This window comes from Epinephelus lanceolatus, chromosome 5 (genome assembly GCF_041903045.1).
Source record: "Epinephelus lanceolatus isolate andai-2023 chromosome 5, ASM4190304v1, whole genome shotgun sequence".
Lineage (NCBI taxonomy): Eukaryota > Metazoa > Chordata > Actinopteri > Perciformes > Serranidae > Epinephelus > Epinephelus lanceolatus.
Window position 1 is genome coordinate 36865612 of NC_135738.1, and position 22611 is coordinate 36888222.

Sequence of the window (22611 nt, forward strand, 5' to 3'; positions counted from 1 at the left end):
TCCAACTAGTACTAAATGAGTCTGAACTGCAATGTCTCATTAAGAAAGCAGTCAGTATGCCGATTTAAACATCCTCTCTAATCATTATTAACACAGTATCTGACTGTTGGTTTTAAAGCTGCCATCACTGACCCTTTTGACTTTTTATTGTGGCCACTTGGCAACTGGGACATGTTGCAAAACAAAACATTGACATATTATCACCTTATGAGGTTGTTGATGTGTCAGAAAGTAATCACTTATTTGCATATCTAGCAGACACAGAGCATTCATTTACAGTCTCTACCAACTCCTTGGGAAAAGCATCTGTCTCCTTAGCTGCTAAAGTATGTTCACCAGCTAGTCACTTGTTGTCTGTCTGCTGTTTGGTGCTGGGCAGATGGTGCATACTGATTCATATAAGATTTTGTCATCCCAAAACAACCCATCTGCACATCCCTGTACGTACGTTGTGAACCCACCTATGTAGGCACACCCTTTAAGTAGCAGGAAAATACTCGACCATTGATTTTAGACCAGGTTTTAGTTGGTCAATGGCGTAATCACTTTCTTCTGCCTCAAAATTGCAATACACCATCAATGCGCCAACGCCTGACCAAAACACATTTTAAGATCTACACACCCATCACCCATCGGCGCACAGACGGGTGCAAGTACATTTGCTACTTACACAATGTGGCCATTGGCTGTGAAAATGACAAATGCATCGGCCTGAAACTTGCAATGACAGTTGCACTGCGCTGTGTGCTGCTTTGTGGAGGGTGTTAGATAGGGCGTTAAAACTGTCCGTAAAGCTGAGGGGAACTGCAGAGTAGGGTAATAATCCTCTGTGAGTTTATTACTATGAACAACCTCTTAGACATACCACTTTGGCATTTAATCTCTTGTTATTAAAAAACATTGATTATTGCAGCTTTAAAGTAAATGAGCAATGCACTGTATCTATATGGTGCATGTATCCTGCACACTCAGGCCAGACTCACATCCACCCAAACATACCCGCATTCATGTGACAAGTGAAGGAACCGTTTGTTCCTTTGTTGTGCTCCATTAAATACTTATTTTGTGCACCTTATTGTGTCCCCTATCTCGTCTTGTATTTGTCAATATTGTTCTGCTCATGACCACACATTAACCTGCATTAATTCAAGAGTGTGTTTAAGATGAACAAATAATTAATCACAAAAGACGATCTTAACCAACTTATCTGATTTTATCACAGAGTGCAGCATTTTGTCTGCAGCTTTCCCCCCTGACATCCCCTCAAACAGTCCGAATTGATCACTGCCCTCTCCTTTGTCATTTCCCCTCTTATTGTAGGATTCAGCACCAGGCTTCTCGCTTTAGATCTGGACTCTCACATTGGGTAAGAAAGCTTCTCTCTGGAGACATCCTCTCTCTCTGGCTGTTCTGTCAAATAGCACACCCATGGAGCTGCTGTGGCAACATGCCTCTGTCACTTTCTGATATACTGTAAATGCTTGGCAGCAAAACGTAAAGCAAACGCCTACAAGATGGCATTTCAAACAATTAACAAACAACACTTCTGACAAAAAATATTAACGCTTTCATATCTACATACTCTGATTCTGATCTGCCGTACTGCAGTTGACAAGTTTTCTCATTTCCTGTCCTCCCCCACCTCCTTCTGTTCAGGTTTCTTATTAAACACACTTCCATTAGCATCTCTTGCCTCATGCGTTATATATATTCCACATCTCAGCGACATGTCTGCTGACTTCTCTTCTGTGTACCCTGGAGGCTCGGACGGCGCTCCCCGCTGAATCTTCAGCATGCTGTTTGGATTCTCCCCAGAGAGGAGCACTGACACATACAGCTGTGTGACTGTTCATACAATAATGTTTTCACTCCATGACAAGTGCTCCTGACTGCAATAATAAACACAGACATAAGGGGAGGAAACCCACTTCAAGCTGCTTTACTAAAACAAATCAGTTCATCCTGTTTACTTTTCTTGTGTTTATTTATTTGCATATATACAAAAAATGACCCTGCAGAGATAACACAACAAAACCAGAAGACAGATGGTTAATTGATTTAAAAGGATGGAGAATTCTTCCCTGTATGAAAATATAATTTCTATAAAGTGTCTCCTCTGTATCTAAATCCATGGAAATACTTGACACAGAGAGAAACTGGTGAAGTATAAAGAGCAAGAGAGTCTGTGTAGGGCAGGAGGGAGGAGAGGCAGATGGTTCAAACAAAATAGGTCTTTTACCGAGGAGACCGCAGTTTGTGTCCTGTGTGAAACCAAAAGTCAGTGTTGTTTTAATGTAACCTTGCATAACTTATGTACGGTCGTTGAGCACTGACGTGCGATGCATTTATGTTACATCACATTATGTTAGGTAACAAACGTACTTAAATAAGCCAGAAAGTGATCTTTTTTCTAAACCTATCCAAGTAGTTTGTTGCCTAAACCTAACTGCAACCTAATCACTAGTGTTCCAAAACATTAACTATGTGTTACAATGTGTTTCAGTTGTGCATCACATGGAGATGCTAAAGTGGGCCCTGTGAGTCACTATCAGATGCCGAGGGGCATGACTGAGCATCGCTATTTGACGATCTGGGAATGTTTGTGGTAAACTGACACAGCACAGACCAGTTAGTTATACTTGCTAGAAATTGAAAGCATGAACTGTTCACTTGGGATTTTGATGGGTAAATGCCTACACGAGTAAGTAAAATGAAGATATATTCAGCTGTAATGAATATTAGAGGGCATGTCTTATTGTGTATGGCTCACATTTTATAGATATGTACAATCGTTCTTATTACAATATGGTTCTTCCATTGCACTCTGCACTTATTTAACTCTCCATAAACTCTGTCGTTTACCACAAGATCGTAGCACTGCATTTCAATTAACACACAGTGCCATCTTCAAAGAGCAATTAAAACATGCCCCTTTTAACACTCACATTGCAGCAAGACCTGCCAATATCCACTGTCTGATTATCTGCTGCCTTTAACTTGGTGCGTAGACTTTTCATTGGTTCAAGGGGAAATTTTGACTTAGCAGCAGTGGAGAACCTCAGAAAGAGCCTAAGGTCAATCAAAAGCAAAGTTTGGGAAAAGTATTACCTCTCAAGTTATATTTAATTATATTCTGAAAATCATTTACCAAAAAAGTCCCAGTTAACCTCCCCTTTACCTCTGCAAATTAGGATCATACATCCATGAAATACAGGGTAGAAAACACATCAGAGAGCTCTATGATTGGTGGTCCCATTATAATTTGGATGGCCTTGATATTACAACAAAAAAGCTATTCTGGATTAATATTAAAACTAACCAATCACATCTCACCTCTAAAGTCATGTTCAGATTGTTTGAACTAAAATTTATATACAATAGCAGCAAAGACACACTTCTTCTGGGGCTTTCTGATTCCACTTCATGAATGCACAGACAAAAAAGGACACAGCTTCTGTTACTGTACGACTTAGTTCAGCATGTTAGCATGCTATCATTTGCTAATTACAACCATATATGAAGTACAGCATGACGATGATGAGAGGGTCTTCAGTTTTCCAGGTTTTTGATTATAAAACGATGTATGGGACAAAGTTCCCAAATCAGTCTGGGACGCCAGGGATCAGCATGCCTGGGGCCCTGCCCCTGCCTGCCAGCTAGTAGCAATGCAGCAGAGCCTGATTTCTGTCCCTGCGGGTGGTGGGCCCACAGAGCAACCGCTCCATGTTATTCTTTCAGGCTGGGTCTGGCCACCGGACGCTCGCTGCTGAGCTCCCCCCCAGGTCTGGCTCCCCAGTGTCCCCATACTGGGCGAGGTGCTCAAGGTTCAGAGTGTCCATGTCATCAAGGTCTTCTTGAATTGTTCTCAGTCTGGCCACTCTCCTGGGACCATTTTGCCATGGGAAACCCTACAAGGGGCTATTAGCCCCAGACAACACAGCTGGTCCATGTTCAAAGCCTCCATTGTGGAGGTGGCTGCTAGAAAATGTGGTCAGAAGGTTGTCGGGCAGCAACCTAGCAACCCGCTGGTGAAGGGAGAGCAGTGAGGGAGGTCGTCAGGCTGAAGAAGGAGGCCTCTTGGGTCTGGGTGGCCCAGGGGTGTCCTTAAGCATCAGACAGGTAGCGGTTGGCCAGAAGGGCTGCAACTGTTGTGATCGCTGAAGCAAAAACCTGGATGTGGGACAGAGCATGTGAGCGGAGCAGGGAACGGGAGGATTTTGTGTTGAGCGAGGAGTGGCTATTTTTTTTAAAAGAGCCTTACCTCTCGCTCCAATTTTGCTCCAGTCACTCAGAAATGCCACCCAGAATGCATCTTTGCACCTGCGCACACCCACACTATTTTCTTTCAAAACTATGGAGTTTACTGTGTACTTCAGAAAAGAAACTGAGAAGAGAAGCAGCGGTACCTTGGAGAATGTTCCCTAACTGCGGGGAGAGGCGAGAGGGCTTCCCCGGAGGTCGACCCGCTGGGGTCCGGGTTGTGTGGGGAGCTCTCCACGGAGCTGAACGGCTCCCAGCGGGCGTATTTCTGCCTTGATGGTGCGCCGCGACTGGCTCTGGGTCAGCTGGGAAAGGCTTGAGGCGGAGCAGGCTGACAGCTTATGTGTTTGCCACTTTCTTTTTCATTTTAACCCACACCATGATCTTTTCCTGACCCTAACCAAGTGGTTTTTGTGCCTGAACCTAACCAGACCTTAACCACAGGGCATCATGATGATTTTGGAACAACGGGACTTCGGAACAATGGGTTTAATATGGTCGGAACAATGGGATGTCAGACCAATGGGCTGTCGGAAAAATGGGCAGACCCCGTTTTATTTGTGAATAGAAGATTACAGGTTAGGGTAGTACGACGCAGTTTTTTTGAGCGGAGTGGTGAGCGAGTGGAGCAGGATAAAATTTATGATGGAGCGGAGTGAAGAATGCGCAGAACCAAGTGGAGCAGTCGAGCAGCGCAAAGTGACAGGTCTGCGAGCGAGGAGCGAAAATTTTCACCCACTCCGCTCCGCTCACATGCTCTGGTGTGGGAGGAGTTCGGGAAGGCTATGGAGAGGGAATGTCGGTTGGCCTAAAGGAAGTTCTGGCAGACTGTTAGACTCCTCAGAAAGGGAAAGCAGGGCTTGTTTCAGGCTGTGCTCAGAAAGAAGGTGAACTGCTGACCCGAACTGGGGACATCGTCAAGCGGTGGAAGGAGCGCTTTGAGGAACTCCTGAACCCGGCCATCACATCCACTGTGGAGGAGGCTGAAGACTCAAGAGGAACTCTCTCCCATATCCCTGACAGAGGTTGCTGAGGTAGTCAAAAAGCTCCCCAGTGGCAAGGCACAGGGTGTGGATGAGATTCGCCCTGAGATGCTGAAGGATCTGGACACTGTTGTGTTGTCTTGGCTGACACACTTTTGCAGTGTTGCAAGGTGGTCGGGTACGGTGCCTGCTGAGTGGCAGACCGTGGTTGTAGTTCCCATTTTCAAAAAAGGGGACCGTAGGGTGTGCTCCAACTATCGGGGTATCACATTGCTCAGCCTCCCAGGTAAGGTCTACTCCAGGGTGCTGGAAAGAAGGCTAGCCATGGAACAGTGGACCAGCTCTTTAACCTTGCGAGGCTGCTGGAGGGATTGTGGGAGTTTGCCCATCCAGTCTACATGTGCTTTATGGACTTGGAGAAGGCTTACGACCACGTCCCTAAGGGGGTCTTGTGGGGGGTACTGGGGGACTGCGGAGTAGCAGGCTCGCTGCTATGAGCCATCCGGTCCCTGCATGACCAAAGTGAGAGCTGTGTCTGCATACTCATGCACAAAGTCAAACACGTTCTCAGTGGGTGTTGGCCTCCGCCAGGGTTGTTTGTTTGCTATTTTCACAGGCAGGATTTTGAGGCGCAGCCAGGGGGAGGAAGATGTCTGGTTTGGGGACCTCAGAACTGCATCTCTGCTTTTTGCAGATAATGTGGTATTGTTGGCTTCATCACACCGTGACCTACAGAATGCACTGGGGCAGTTTGCAGCCGAGTGTGAAGTGGTCGGAATGAGAGTCAGCAACTTCAAATCTGAGGCCATGGTTCTCTGCTGGAAACCAGTGGATTGCCCCCTCTGGGTTGGGGGAGAGTTACTGCCTCAAGTGAGGGAGTTAAAGTATCTTGGGGTCTTGTTAATGAGTGAGGGTAGAATGGAGCGTGAGTTGGATTGGCGGTTTGGTGTGGCTTCTGCAGTGATGCGGGCGCTGTGCCTGACTGTTGTGATGAAGAGGGAGCCTGAGCCAGAAGGCAAAGCTTTTGATTTACTGGTCCATCTACGTTGCAACCCTCACCTATGGTCATGAGCTCTGGGTAGTGACCAAAAGAATGAGATCGCGGATACAAACGGCCGAAATGAGTTTCCTCTGTGGGATGGCTGGGCTCAGCCTTAAAGATAGGGTGAGGAGCTCGGACGTCCGGAGGGAGCTCGGAGTAGAGTCGCTGCTCCTTCACATGGAAAGGGGTCAGCTGAGGTGGTTCAGGCATCTGATCAGGATGCCTCCTGGGCGCCTCCTGCTGGAGGTGTTTGTCCCCTGGTGGCTGGCCGTAGAACAGGTCATAAAGCCTGTCTCCATGTTAGCAGATGAGACACGGGCCAAACTGACACCACAGAGATCACTACTATGCAGACTAAGGCTGCAAATTATGTCACCAGTGCAAGATGGCAGCAGCCATATCCAGCTATATTTTGGCTTCATTTTTGTACAGTGGGGGTAAGTGGAGACACACCGCCCTTCTTTATATACAGTCTATGTGCTAAATGAAAAGAAATGATAAAAGTCTTAAGGATTTATCCTCTGGGGACAATGAATGTCTGCATTAACTACATTAGTGTAGCTACAAACATAATGGGTCCACTACATGTATTTTTATGTGGATGGCTTTACACATGGCTAAAAGTTGAATTCTAAACTGTGTTTTTTTCCTAGGGTGGAGGTTGTATACAGGCCTTTAGTCTAATGGTCATATTTCACCACTGCTTGACTTTCAAAGACATGAATAATATCCAGTATCTTTCAGCCTCAATAGTGTTCAGTGCTCTGTTCTGAGTTGGTCTCTAAATAGCAGATGCAGTGTAATACTGTTCCAGCATTTGCCAAACTAGTCCAAAAGATTGTGACGATAATGTGAAAACAAAACAAAAGTTTCTTGCAGTGCTTTTTTTGACATAGAGCATTCACATGCACTCCTGAGCTGACACATTGCTCAGTACTAGTGTAAACAAAGGTTTTTATTATACTTAATACTTAATACTTAATATACTTATACACTTTATTGATAAAAAATAATGTGACAGGTAAATAAAATATGCAAGAAAAACTTCCATAGAGTTGTAATATCGTCATATGATTATCTATCTTCTGCGCTGGATTTCTGGCACAATTCTCATCATTGCTGGAGCATTTTAAGCCCCGAGGTCAGGAGCTCACACAAGTCATTAGCAATCTTTCTCTGAGCTCATGAAGAGCAAGGCTCTCCATACAAATGTTAGGTAAATCAGGTAAGTAGTTGGCGAGGTATCAAGGTGTTACACTGACAGACTTACTGCCCCACTGCCAGAAAAACAATAAGCAATACAAAGAGAATCAATTCATACCAGCTAAAATTCATCTCTGTACTTCTTATTCATGGGACTTTACAGTAGACACTAAATAGCAGCAAATACCCAGGCAGCTGTGGTTTCCGACAGCTGAGACTACTTGAAATAATCCAGTCCTGTGATCAATAAAAAAGGCTCGTCTGTGTGTGACTGCGTCGAGACAGAAGAGTTTAGATCCTGCTGTCAAGCAGCTTCCCAGAGTCTCACAGTTAAACTTGTGTTGTCACAGAGCGAGCAGACGACTTGTGGCCTCTTCCTCCTCCTGGAGTCCTCCCAGTAACAACAGCAGAATACTGAAGGGAAGATCGAGCAGAAGGTCGATGTGAGGTGAAAATGTGATGAACAGACAGCCGGAGGGGCAGAGACGGAGCAAGAAGAGAAATGTAAGTGTAAACTTGATAACGAGATGAGGAGTGATCAACAGGACAGCAAATCTTAGATAGGAAAACAGTCTACCTCACACACACACACACACACACACACACACACACACACACACACATTTCCCTCATCTCTCTCTCTCTCTCTCTCTCTGCCTGTCTCTTTTAGCTCCAGGTAGAAATGTTTCCAGACACTGAAAGACTTTTCAGGAGTTTGTGGAGATTAAAGAACAGATTTGGGCTGAGCTCATCAGAACTACCAGAAGGACCTTGGTGACCTGGGGTGGAATTCAAACAAACACACAATCTCTCACACTCACACACACACAATCTCAGATGTACGTACACATCCTGTCACACCCCACGGAGCTTCAAAAAAGTCAAAACAAGGCAAAAATATAAAAATCCTTCGGCTGAAAATCCTCCTCATAGCACGCAGCAGTTGAAAGCGGATGATGCTTTGAAGATGGAGAAAAGAGGGAAATTGTGTGGGTGACTCACCATTATTAAAGCAGTCTGCAGATTTGACAGCTTCCCCATGAAAAAGAAGTGTAATCAACTTGTTTTTACTATATAGTCTCAAGTTATAAACAAAACTTTCTAGTGCCAAATGTTTCATCTACAGAGGTTATCAAACTTGAGGTTGCAGGGTTTTTGCAAAGATCTATGTGCGTGAGCATCTGTGAGTTGTTTTCTTTTAGAACTGTGAAAATTTCTGTGGTGGGTAGAATCACAAATCAGCATTTGCATCGAGGTAACTTTGCTTTTTGCTTCACAAAGATGGTTGTGTTCTACTGCAGGAAGACATAATTCTTAAAATTGTGCTAATTAATTAGAAAGATTAGTAGATCAAATGACTACTTGTATTGCGTATGTCTTACTGACAAACCCAGAGAGAATGATCAGTTTTCCTCCGCTCTACGAATCATTGGTTAGCATCTGCACAGTTTTCAGCAACCTCATTTACAGCAACTGCAAACAGCTGTTTTCAGCTACTATAAAAAGCTGCAATGCACTGACCAGACGCTACCTGCACAGTATTAAATGGCAGAAAGACAAACTTAGCAGCAAAGTAGTGGAAAAAAATAGATGATTTAGCTGCCAGTAGAGACAAACATGGAGGAAAAATGAGAGTGAATATAAATTAGCCTAATTAAATTTATTAAGTTCAAACATAACAATAAGAACAGTACTTTGTGAAGTTGTTAAAAACATTAGTCATAACAACTTTATAAGGTGATAATATGTTATATATGTTATGTTATTAAAGATGGTTCTGCTGCCTACAAGGGGCGAAAACAAAAATCATGATTTGTGCACTATATTGTGAAACCAGTGGTATAAGGGAGCTCCGATGGGCCCCACTGCAATCGACTGTGATGGGCCCTAGTGCGCACTAGTCACTAGTTATGAAGCACACACACAGAGTTTTAGGCATATATATATTTTACCAAGAGGGTGACTCACTGCTGCTTTTATGTTATATCCATTTGCAGATGTGCGCAGCTTGTCAGTCTTAAGAGATGTTACAGTTAAACTAGCTCCTGTAAATCATATTGTCTCATTACATGATTAAACAGAGACCTGATATTGGACAACATCAGCATACATAGTACTCAGCAATCTCCATTACATATCTGTGTATGAAAAAAAAAACTATAAAAGAAGAAAAGGAAATTATTACTTTAAATAAATAGTTTTTTAAAGTTAAATCATATTTTTTTATAGTGTATGTAGAATAAGCACATAATTTTGTTATAGATTGATATTATTTTACAAAAACACAAAACAATGATAGAGATGGCTTTACCTTTTTGAGGGCATATATAGAAAATTGTACCATTTTTTAAATTAATGTGAGTTCTTCTTTGAACATGGGTGTATTTCCAGGTGACCTCCTATGTACAGCACTTTGTTTCAGCTGTGGTTGTTTTAAAGCGCTTTATAAATAAAGTTGAGTTGAGGTAGCAATCGGACCCCTCCACCCAAAAGGTCCAAGTGCAAATGCATTGCCTGCACTGTCTATATTTACGTCCCTGTGTGAAACCATTAAAGAATACTTCACCCACAAAATGACTTGCTGTATATCAATTACTCACCACATGTTTCATTAAATCTATAAAGAAAAGTTTATTTTTCTCACATGCCACCACTGTGAACGGAGAATCCAAAAAAGGCAAACATACCTCGTGAATTAAAGTCATTAAGGTACCACATTTGACGTTACAATAAAAAACACTTCCACCCATGAGTAGTACGCTCTGAACTTGCCTGAGCACGTGCATGAGCTCCGCTTGAGCATGCACGTGAGTGGCAAGGGAAACTACTCGGCCAGGCATGAGACTGCTTGTACTGTCATGTTTTAAATGAAATGAAATTCTCCATTTACTGTGGAGAAATAAACTTTTCTTTATAAAGTCAAGGTAACAAGTGGTGAACTGTTAATTAACCTCAGACATAGTTCTGCCATACAGATAATCCACTACTGAAAAACTAGTAACAAGACATCTGTTATGCACTACACCGCCAATACATTTGTAGCTGCTTAGATTTTGGGTATCTAAGGAAAAAAAATTGGAAAAATACCCATATTCATTAAGCTTTAATAATTACAAACCTCTCATTACAGCACCCTGCCCATTTTCACTAGCAAAAAACAATGCTGGAAAACATTCAGGTACATTGGCAGGCTTCTCATTTTTAGCAGGCGCTGATCAATGCTCTCACCAGTTGAACTAGCAAGTCACTGGTGCCAAAATGTCCATTATTTCAATCAAGTATGAAAAATAAGGTGCAAAATGTTAGTCAGCTACACCTATTATTTCTGTGTTTGATACATAGTCATCCAACATTTCACATATTCAGAAGCTCCTTTCAGCTTTCAAGGTTGTAGATGCAGATTGTGAACACTAAGTAAGCTGTCAGTGCTTCATGAGACAACCGATTACAGATCTAAATTCAATCTTTGATTTAAGGTTGCTTATAAATGTAGATAATTGTGCATGTTGAAAGCTAAAACTTTATTGGATTTCATAAAGGATTTGACCTGAAGTGCAGATTTGATGCTGGATTCATATTGACCAAATCATGACTTCAGTCACTTTAAAAAATTAATTCGTTCATCTTCTAACCACTTCATCCTCTTGAGGGTCACGGGGGGGCTGGAGCCTATCCCAGCTGACATCGGGCGAGAGGCAGGGTACACCCTGGACAGGTCGCCAGACTATCGCAGGGCTGACACATAGAGACAGACAACCATTCACGCTCACATTCACACCTATGGACAATTTAGAGTTATCAATTAACCTAGTCCCCAATCTGTATGTCTTTGGACTGTGGGAGGAAGCCGGAGTACCTGGAGAGAACCCACGCTGACACGGGGAGAACATGCAAACTCCGCACAGAAGGGCTCCCATGCCCGGGATCGAACCGGCAACCCTCTTGCTGTGAGGCGAGAGTGCTAACCACCACACCACCATGCCGCCCACTTTAAAAAATTAACTTTTGCCTGAGCTGAGTGGCTATGGCAAAAGCTCAATAAAACTCAGATGACAGACTTAGAGGAAAGGCTGCCTGCATTTTCCCCTAATAAGACACATTATTGTGTATTATTATTTATATAACATAAGTAACTAGTACACACCTGCTCAGTTTGTGATTATTTGCACTAAGGTGTGTAACAATTCCTGTTCCTGCCAAAATGTAGGTAGATGACAAGAACTGCAAGAACTGAGGAAAACGGCAACAAAAATAACTACAGTGAAGCTAAATAAGTGGCAGTAAAAGTTAAAAACATGTTTAACACAAGCGTGGACTTCTTCAATGCCTGTGAAGGCTTTAGAGTTGCTGGTTCCCTCTGCCTCAGGCTGCATGCTGTTTGGAGGCAGACGGCTCCGCAGGATGAACGACAAGAGTTGGGGCGAAAGCTTGACCAACTGAGGAGGAGGAGGGCAGGCCTGACAGTACACTTCCTGCCTCAAGAAGAAAAGTTGCACATTGTATATTGGAGTAGTTGTTAGTTCCAGTGCCAGTAATGGCTGAGACAAGCAGAGATAGCGCATGATAGAGAGTGCTATTTCAAAGCTGCTGACATCTTCTGCTTGCCAAGAAGTGGATGAGCGTGTTTTAACAGCTGACTTCTTTCAGGTGTTCAGCTCGCACATCATTTAACTGTGGGGGAACTTATAGAAACAAACAAGTGTAGTCCCAAATGGAGTTACACAGTATGTGATAACGGAAGAGTAGCATCTTCTAAACGACTGCAACTATCAGCTATTTCCATTGATTACCTGACAAATTACTGTTTGATTGTTTGGTCTATAAAATGAATAATGAAAATGCCCACCAATATTCTCTAAGGCCAAGCTCACATTATCAAAGTGCTTGTTTTGCTGGTCAACAGTTCAGAACCTACAGATATCCAGTTTACTGTCATATAGGACAAAAAACAGCTGTAAATATTCACATCTCAGATGTTGGAACCAGTCGATTTCTGGCATTTAGGCCTAGTCTGGCCTGTTTTTCTGCGATGTCACCACAAGCTTAGATCTCTGCACTTGGCATGTTATGTTGTAGAACTAGTTTGGCGTGGTGGTCAGAATTCATATCAATCCTCACTGAGTTTGTTTTTTAACGTATCCCATTTTCATGGGTGAGCATCTAAAAATCATATCTTGATTTCGGAAACCTGGTTAAGCCCTTATCCTGGATTTATGAAACCCAAATAGGCTAGTATTCTGAAAGAAACTAGGGCACTGTTGCATGAATGCATCTACCTGCTCAGGTGCGGCTTTAGCCAAGTGATGTCACAGCAACACAAACAGTGGCAGCAGTGAAACCGTCTCACTTCTGGGGGTATGAAGAAACAAATTTCGTCTTCTGGTGACCCCCAGATATGTTTATGCGTACCATGCTGTGTAGCTATATGTTGTGTATGTTATTTGCCCTGAAAAATTACATTAGATAGCAACATTTCCTAGTTATGTTACCATAATTCGCTCTGCACATTTCCTCAAAATACATTTGTTGTTTCAAGCTAGTTAAGCCTAGTGTTTTTCCAGAAAGCCACAAAGTCAAGTTCAGCTCGCAATCCCAGCTACACCTGCTGATCAAGCAGCCCAATCAGCTGAAGGATCAGCTGATTCTATGCATTCAAGTGATTTTATACACGGCACCCTATCTCAGATGCTTTAGCCTTAAAGACGAAAATGGTCCTGACCGAAACCTCCCTAAAGCCCTGTACATACTCCGCAAGAACAGAGAAATTTGTTCTTTTTCTCGAGGTGGCAAGAACAAGACCAAAGTTCTTTCTGGCCAGGACATTTCATACTTCATGAGAAACTCAAGTGCAGAACTCCATTGGCCCTTCCTACTGCCGCGTACGTCACATGCACTTTTCCGCATTAACCATGCCCACATCAAATTTCTGACCAATCACACAATAGCTCTCGGACACCACACGTGAAAAAAGTTCTGCCCGGATGACGTGTCGAAAACATGCTGCAAGAACTCCCAAACCAGGGCTGCAAGAAAAAACATGACGCCATTCTTTTCTTGCAGCCCTTCGAGAGAGAACAAATTTCTCTGTTCTTGCGGTGTATGTAAAGGCCTTAACCCTAACCCCCTAACCCCGATCCCCCTGTCCTCACCATCTTTCTTTTCCTAAACCTAACCATGGTAACTTTACTTGCCTAAACCTAACATCCATAACTTTGCTTTTATAAATTACTCTAGGCCAGCCGTAATCGGGAAGTTTACTACACTGCTAGCAAAGCAGAGTTAGCTGCCTCCCTGTTTCCAGTCTTTATGCTATACATGACTTCAACGCAATGTCACTCACTGCCGTAACAACGTCCATGCCCCCTTTTGGGTGAATGTTCTGAATTCGACCCGGGAGAGACGCTAGTCGCAGCTAGGAGTTCATAATGCCGAAAAGTTGCTGCGTTGTTCACTGCACAGCAAACAATAAAAAAAATTGCAGAATTGCGATTTTCTTTGCTCCCGGATAGAGTGAAGAATGGGGAAAGAAGAAATCTGTGGCTCACAGCCATCAAACGGCAGGGTAAAGACGGAAAGCTGTGGGATCCAGCCAGTCACTACACCTAACATTACGTCTGTGGCAGGCACTTCATCACAGGTTAGTTGGCTAACGTTAGCTAGCTAGCTAAAGTCAGTTGATCTCAACAATAACATGAGATGTTCAAAGCCAAGAAGTTAATTCTAATGAATATTAAGTAATGAATCGACAGGACATGAATTGAATGAATGAATTGACAGGGTCATTCGTCCACACAGAGGCTGGCAGCTGAAAAGGGCACACACCTCTTATCATTTTCACTTTCTCGTTGTACCTAAGGCGATCAGGACCTCTAAAAACTCTCCGTAGTATGTAGCCTGACTGGCCATTTCATCTGAAGGGGAAAGACTCAACTGATTTGTTTTTATTTACACTTTATGTGTGTGAAGAGCTCTGCTGCCAGTCAAAATTGCTGAAGTCATGTATGCTATGCTAAGTTAAGCTAACCAGCTGCTGGATGTAGTCTTGTAAAGACACAAGAGTGGTTTCAATCTTCTCATCTAACGCTCAGCATATTTCCCAAAATGTCAATATTCCTTTACATTTCGGGGGTAGATTTGAATGTCTGCTATTATGTTTCTTAACGGGGACATAACAAATATATTTAAAGAGTCTAAATCTCAAGCTAATCATATAATAAAATCAGGTAATCTTTTGAGTGCTACAGCTGTCACTAACAGCTTTGTCACTCCTCCTCCTAAAAAAATAATGGCACTAATGTTGAAATAGCAGATGTTGAAGTTGTGTTGACGAATGCTGTAGGCCCGCTCCAGTATTGAAAGAATCAATGAGATTTCTGCAGTGGGGTAAAAGTGTTGGAGCACTCCCAACTGTAAGGAGCTAGAGTATTTGAAAATTCTTGGAATGAGCTAAGAGACGTCTGTTTGACATCCTGGATGGCAACATGTAGTCTATAACAGAAAGTAGAGAGAAACAGACTAGGTACGATAAAGAGAGGGGAACAGAGAGCTTTCTGATGGTGCAGTTGTAGCGATACTTTCTAGTGACATTGCATAACGTGGGATGTAAATGAAATTGTGTGGCTTTGGTGTGAAGATTCTTCCTTTTAGCTCAACACTGGCTAGCATGACAGAGACATGATTCATGGGAGACAGCTGCTAATGTTGTCCACTCAGTGATGTTTTATAGCACAGACATACTGCAAAGTATCTCCTCCCTGACTGCCATGAATTTGTTTCTGAAGACTGTGCCAGTAGCACCATGGGAGAAAAACGAAAAACATCCTCAACAAAGATTAAGTGAAAAGCAGGTTACAACAGCAGAGAGAGGACAGTTAAAGAAGAAGACAGAGTGTGACAGAAAGGCGTACACGTTAGATGAGGTAATTCTAAATCTCTATCTCACTGCTGACAGACAAAAGTGACAGTAATACGAGGTGAATTTGCATAGCAGATGTTCCCCCTACACAGGACTAGATTTATTGGACTTGCAAACACTGCGATGGCTTCGTGCCATCTGTCATACAGCAGCAGCAGATAAATTAAAAGTAACAGCTGTGAGTATACTGTGGAGGTAAGGGCAAGTTATAGCATCTCGCTCAGAGGAGGAAGAGATGCGTGTCAGGAAGGTTATTCCCTTCGGGAAGTCTGATGAGGAGATGGAAGCGAGAGAGAGTGAAAAAACAGTGGAGGAAGAGGGAGGAAGGCAGGCAGAGGGAGAAAGGTTTTCAGCCGCATGTTCTCTTAGAGTTATCAGCTGTTTAACATTTTTGTCAAAAAGCGGATAGCAGCTAAATATTTCCATAACTCACTTAATCTGTATGAGCCCACATATGATTTGTTTGTGCTCACACAGGAGGCATGAGCTACGCTTTATCCTCGAACAGGTATTAACTGTAAGAGCTATTTGTTATCAGACAGTATTACATTTGTAAAGGCCTAAATCTTATTCACCGTGCGTAAAAATCAATCCCTTATTTCTTTCACTGAAGTCAGTCTTCTGCATTCTTGTTCTCTTTGGCTTTGTACCTAATGATTTTCTCTTAATTCCACAACAGCCTGTGGGTCTTGTAAGAACAACATTAAGAATTAATGTGTTCATCGTAACATGAGCATCAAAGTATTGTAGTCCAGGGGTGAAACACAGAGTTCACTACATTTCACTGTGTTTAATCAAATTCAAACCTTTTTCTCCACAGGGCAGCTGAGGTGATGCTGTGTACCTGAAACAAAAGTATGCATCTCTGGATGCCAGGATAGCTACTGCGAATATACCCCAACACAACAGTATGCTAGGGGTGTGGCGGACCAAAAACTTTTAATCGTGGGTTATTGTGAAAATGCCCTTATGATTCAGAGCACACATCAGAGCCATATAAAAAAGTTGGATACATTAAGTAATTTTATATCAATGCTGCAAGAGCAGTAGGTCTCCCCTGCCTGTTCTCATTCGCCAAATGGCCAAATACCAACACTTTGTCAATAGGAATGGGTATTGTTAAGATTTTATTGATACTACTACTCTTATCAAAACTCCTTATCGATTCGGTTCTTTATCGGTTGTTTTTCATTTCTAAATAATTGCTTTTTAGGAAAAATTCAGAACAAGATTATTGAATATTTTGAATATAACTGTTTGTTCCCAGAGCAGAAACAGTCATTTTTACAACAGCAATGTCACTATATAAAGAATACATCACAATACTGAGTGAAGTTTAGTATTTATCAGTTGCTGTTAGTCATAGTCTTTCCGTCCTCTGTCCTGCTCCCTCTCTGCTGATGTGATTCACTGTGTGCAGGTAACAGATAAGATAATATGAGATAAGTAGCAAAGTAAGCTCAACACTTAGTCTACATACAGACAGCTGTCATTTTAGCCTATTGGTAACAACTCTCTATTAGCTGAACGTGCGTGCTGTCCTTGTGTAAGACATAACGTTAGTGACGGTGGATGAGAGACTGTGGAAAGAGCATACTGAATATCGCTGTCTCCATGTTTACATGTTTATGCTTGTGAACACATGTATTAATGAACAATTGGCTTCTTACTCCCTAAGGGTTAACTGCAATTACAGTAACAAGTGTAGTTGCCATCGGCTTGAGTAGTTTTCAAGTTATTCTTACTTTGTTTCCACCGCAGCCTCTCTACTGTTCCCTGACTTTACTGCGTGTTGTGTGGGTGTGGGTGTGTGTGTGTGTGTGTGTGCGGAGGAGGTCAGCCCTGGCACAGATGGAAGGTGAGAGGCTGCAGGATGATAATGAATTAAACGAATATGTTTAAAGTATTGATAAAAGAACCAATAACATTAAAGCTTATCAGTACTACAGCTTTGATAATTTAGACCCAGGGCTCATTCAGTGCTGGGTTTTGGTACCCATCACCAGCTCTGTCACACACCTTGGTAGTGATGCCAAAGGTCTGGCAAGGTTTGGCATCTCCATAGGATGCACCGGGCTTTCGACTAACGGCAATGTAAACCCATCCATGGCGATATTTGACGCTCACAGCAACTGGTGTAGTATAAAGAACAAGAAAGTCCATGTAAGGTGGGAGGGAGCGGTGGTGGAAAGGGTCAAACAAACATAGACTTTGACCCTGGAGACTGCTGTTTTTGTCCTGTGTGAAACCAAAAGTCAGTGCTGTCATAACGTAATGTACTTACCTCACTCATATGACATATTTACATCATGTTACATACCTACTTTAACCCGAAACATGGTGTTTTTTCTAAACCTGACCAAACAGTTTTCTTCCCTAAACCTAACCAAACCATCTGACAACATTATCCTTGTGTTAAAATGTGATTCACCCAGGAGACATCTGTGCGTCACATACAGACACTAAAGAGTGCGTGTCATTGCCGCTTGCTCTCCCCTTCTGCCGGCGGCATGGGAACGCGCATATGCAGTAGAACAGCCAATAGGAACTCAGTGGTCTGAGCTGACCTTTGATTGGTTGATACACATCGGCACGATAATGATTCTTTAGAAGCTGAACACAGAGCCATGGTGAGGTGCAGAAACCTATTGTTTGTCTCAGACCACTTGATTTACATTATGCTTAGAGGATATTATAAAATTTTTACTCAGTTATACCAAAACAATGTTGCCTACTGGAGCTTTAAATCATCTTATCCCCATTCAAGTCATCAGAGCGCTAAACCGGAGGAAGCAAGCTAAGCCGGCAGGAGTACCTAGTGCGTCTGCTCCATGGGCCACACAGTGTGGAAAGTGCCGATCATCCGGGTAAGCTTTTGTGTAACAATACTTAAATCATCTTTGATTTTGCTTCAAAATGTGTTAAATGCTCAGTTCAGCAGTTAAAGGAGCTATATGTAAGAAATCTAAAGCAAATAGTCGTAAAATCCTCCTAATATGTCACAGAGACTAAGGAATAATGTTCATATAACATACTGATCTCACCGACAACAATAGTACAGCCAGAATATTCGCATTTAAAAAATATTTTACAGTCCGCAAATCATGTTTATGTTTTGAATTTGTGTTTTGGCCTGTTGCGCCACCCACCGCCGTCTACCAGTCACGCAGTCAGTAGAGTCTCAGCATCAGTTACAGTTACGACTGAGCTACAGCAGCACGGCAAGCAGCGTTAGCATTAGCAGCCGGCTTCTCCTCAGCTGTATCCCGGCAGCAGCGTTAGCAGCAGAGAAGCCGGACTTGCTCGAATGGTCCGCTGGAAAACCGAAGATCAAGGACGCGGCGACGCAGCCCTGCCACGGCAGCCAGCCATGGGCAAACAAATCAGTCTCCAGCATGCCGCTGTCCAGCAACCTTGAATCTGTAGGGGAGGGGGGGCGGACAAGACTCGCAGCAGTATTTTGAATTTGAGTGCAGTAACCGTTTTGGCCACATTCTTACATACAGCGCCTTTAAGCCTTGTCCTGGTGTGTTGGACATTTTTCAACAATTCACAGTTTCAGAGTAATCTTGGAGTTGTTGCTACCATCTCAGACAGCTACATAAAACTACCGTCACAGACTGACACACACGCGCACTCACACACACACACACACACACTCTTGAAATAACAGTGCAGGCCCTTGAGTCACACCTGCTTCAAACCACAAATTGCCCCCCATAACCATCATCTGTCTCTTTGTTGTAGAGCCACAGTGTGTCGTGGCCTCTGAAGAAACACCTGGCATTAGCTTACTTAATGTGTTGCCTATAACCAATAACGACTATCTGTTAAAACAACAATGACCATGTGAGGGTACACTATTCATTGGCAGTGCAGCTGTCCACATTTCTGCTTTCTGCTTTGCAGTAGAAAGTGTAGATAAAGTGCTCCTGCTGTTGTGGAATTATATAACTTGATGGATCATACTGGTGGTTTTTAATTTTACCTATAAACTACTTTCCATTAGTACTCTCCATTATCCGCAGCACACCATATGCTTTTTAGATTGATTCCCTCTCTTTTAGGCAGCTACTGACTTCCATTAATTTCGTCACAGCAAGAAAATCAGCTTGCAGAGACTTGAAACTTGCTTAAGTGAAGTCATTTATCACACCTATATTTTGTCAAGACACCATTATCAGTGAACAGGGACTCATTTGAACTCCGTCTTTGTTGTTGCTGTCAGGTCTCGACATCAGAGACTTCAGAGCCGACTCCTGAACAGCATTTTAGAGCTAAAGAAAAACACATTCACATGATCATGTTGCTTCTTGTTTTTCTTTTTGGTTTTGGTTTTCCACCACATACCTAATTAATGCAAGTTGTTTTGGCTGAATATGAAATCTTTCATTTCAAAGCTGTGGAGAATTTTCAAAACAGTCCCTGCTTGCTACTGCAAAAATAAATAAATACATGAACATAAAATGGATAAATGATCACTGTGATGAATGTAATATCTCAATTTTCAAGTCTCTGCAAGCTGATTTTGAATTTTTTTATTTTTTATTTTTGCCCTCCATCAATAACACCATCAAAAAGGCTGGTTGAAAGTTTAGTCTTCTTTAAAGGAGCATAATGAGACAAAAATGAAACTTACTTCAGTATAACACAGCCAGCCCCACTAGGTGGCGCTGTCCAGAAGACTTGTATCCTTGTGCGTCTGCGAGGTGTGCTCTCTGTCACTGCAGGGGCACAGTTCGTCATGAACTGTGTATCCTCCTCATCAATGATCTAGAAACAGAAGAAGGAGGAATTTATGGTGCATTGCATTTACACTGGGAAGTTGGCATTTCCCTGTTCCAGTACAGGTGTAACAATACATCAATCTGGATCCATATATCGATTCAATGATCAACAATCCAATATCGTCAGTACAAAGTGAAAACATCAATACATATCGTGATCTTCAAGATACACCTTTATTCTGAAATTCCCATAGCAAATCTGTGTCACCACTTCCGTCCAAACACATCTTGTCCCTAAACATTCAAACATCGCTAGCACCTTAGCTTCAGGCAGACAATGAGACGCAGCCAAGAAAAAGTCAATGAGGACATTTGCTGATATCGTCTCATATTGATCCCCTGAATGGTACAGAATCAAAATCCTATCGTAACAGACTTTGTGATATCAGCAAGTATGGAATATGACTGTCCAAAAAAATCTAATATTGTATCATGATCGGATTTCTGAAGCCAAAAATGGGAAGAACCTCAACAACCTCCAAACTCAAAATCACAGATGCTTGTTCCATGCATCAAGCTGTAGTAATATACTGTTAATTCGCATTGCTGACTTATTTGTGTCTGATTAAATCAGCTGTAAACATAGTACTGCCCAACGTCTATCTGTGAACATGGTGCTAATGTGTTTGTATGCGCAACATGGCTTTTTTGATGCCAGTACGACTGAAACTGCTAGCTGCTGTATATTTTACAGGCCAGTGTTTAAAAACTTTATTAGGGGAGAAGTTATTCACTTTGCCTCCTCTTAAATGTGTCATAAGTGCATAAAGTGAGTAGTTTGTCATCTTCATCAGTGATCACAGAGCAAGAGAAGCAAAGTGTTTAATGAATTGAGATATGGCGGGAGCAAAGATGAGTGAACTGTGCGTGACCTGTGTTAATGGTATCGGTTTAGGGAGTGAGTCATTCATTTACCATTAATCTCAATTGTTAACGGATATCTATACTTAATATTAAGACAACGTCAGTAGCATTAACATGACCAAGTTTTAATTCTCCTTTGATGACATTAACAATTATTCCTTCTTCTCAACTGAATCACACGAGTGAAACCAGCTCAAGCCAAAAGTAAAGTTGTGTGAAAGAGGACAATTCTCAAAGTCCCAGAGTGAGGCTTTGGATAATAACAGTCTTGTGTATTCAAGACGTGTCTAGCCCAGTCCCTTCGGTACTTGGACCTTGTCAGACATTTTAAAGACTAAACACACACACAGACCGACACACACATGCACACATGGCCTATGACCTTGTAGCTAGTGTTCCCCATCTGCCTCAGCTCAACAATAACAATGACCTAACACCCGTCCCAAACTCCTGATAGGACATTAAGAGGGAGACAAAAGTCACAGACAGCTCTCTTTCTTGCTTGCTTGCTTTCTTTCCCAAACTCTCCTTGCTTTTCCACAAGAGAGCAAACTGAAATAAAGACAAACTTGGAAAGACACATGCATATAGACCACACAAACCCACACACACACACATACACATTTATATTTCTGTATTGACTTCCTCAAATCTTACACAGTTTGGTTTACTTGGTGCCACCAGACTGAAGCTCTGTCAGTCAAAAGCAGACACAAACAACTGGCTAAAGGGCATAAGAAGAGGGAGAGATCGAGTGTGGGGAGAGAAACATAAAAGAGATAAAAGAAGAAAAGGAGAAAAAGGGAAACATAAAGAAAAGGGAAACGTAAACTTAAGGAAAAGACAGACAGAGTTTTGTGAGAGAGAGGAATGTGGAAATAGATTAGGGCTACAGAATAATAATTTGAAACAGAAACTGCACAAGGATAATACTTAAATAAAAAGCTGATGTCTAGACATGAGAAAAGTATGGCTTGTTTGTTGTAATGAAGCTGAGGCTCAGATGTACCATATGTACACACTTAACATCTAGAGCATTGACACAAGGGTGACAGAGTGCATAAATAGGACAACTGTTCATCATTGTGCTTGCTCAGTGTGGCCTTAAATCAGTCAAGTCTTCAAGACTAGAGGCATGACAATCCAGTCCCATGTAATGTTCCAAGTTAAGGCAGATACATAAAGTCCAAACTCAAGACAGGTATGTTACAATGCAAGACAGCCAAGTCCCAAGTCAACACAGTCAATCAAATTAAATCAAAAGACAAGTCAGGTCCCTATTCAAATCCCAAGTCCAAAACACTGCATTCCCAGAGCAAATGATAAAGTTTAAACTCAAGACAGCAAATCCCAATTCAAGACCGTCAAGTTCAAATTCAAGACAGGCAAGTCCCACATTAAGCCCTAAGTTAGGACAGTCGAATCTCAAATCACATTCCAAGTCAACATAGTCAAATCTCAATTGATATTTGAGTCCTACAACAAGACAAGTCTCATTTGGTGGGCCAAGTCCTAAACTTTCCAGTTCATGGTCCTTTCAGTTTTTCTCTTTTTCAT

General features: G+C 42.3%; 1 protein-coding gene across 1 annotated transcript in view; it reads right to left on the minus strand.

Annotated features, from left to right (window-relative positions):
• spon1b (spondin 1b) overlaps positions 1-22611 on the minus strand; it is a 141743-nt gene that overhangs the window by 97981 nt on the left and 21151 nt on the right. Inside the window, exon 3 of the mRNA XM_033635432.2 lies at positions 20043-20176. Within this exon, the coding sequence (XP_033491323.1) occupies positions 20043-20176 (134 nt within the window). The remainder of the gene's footprint in view (positions 1-20042; positions 20177-22611) is intronic.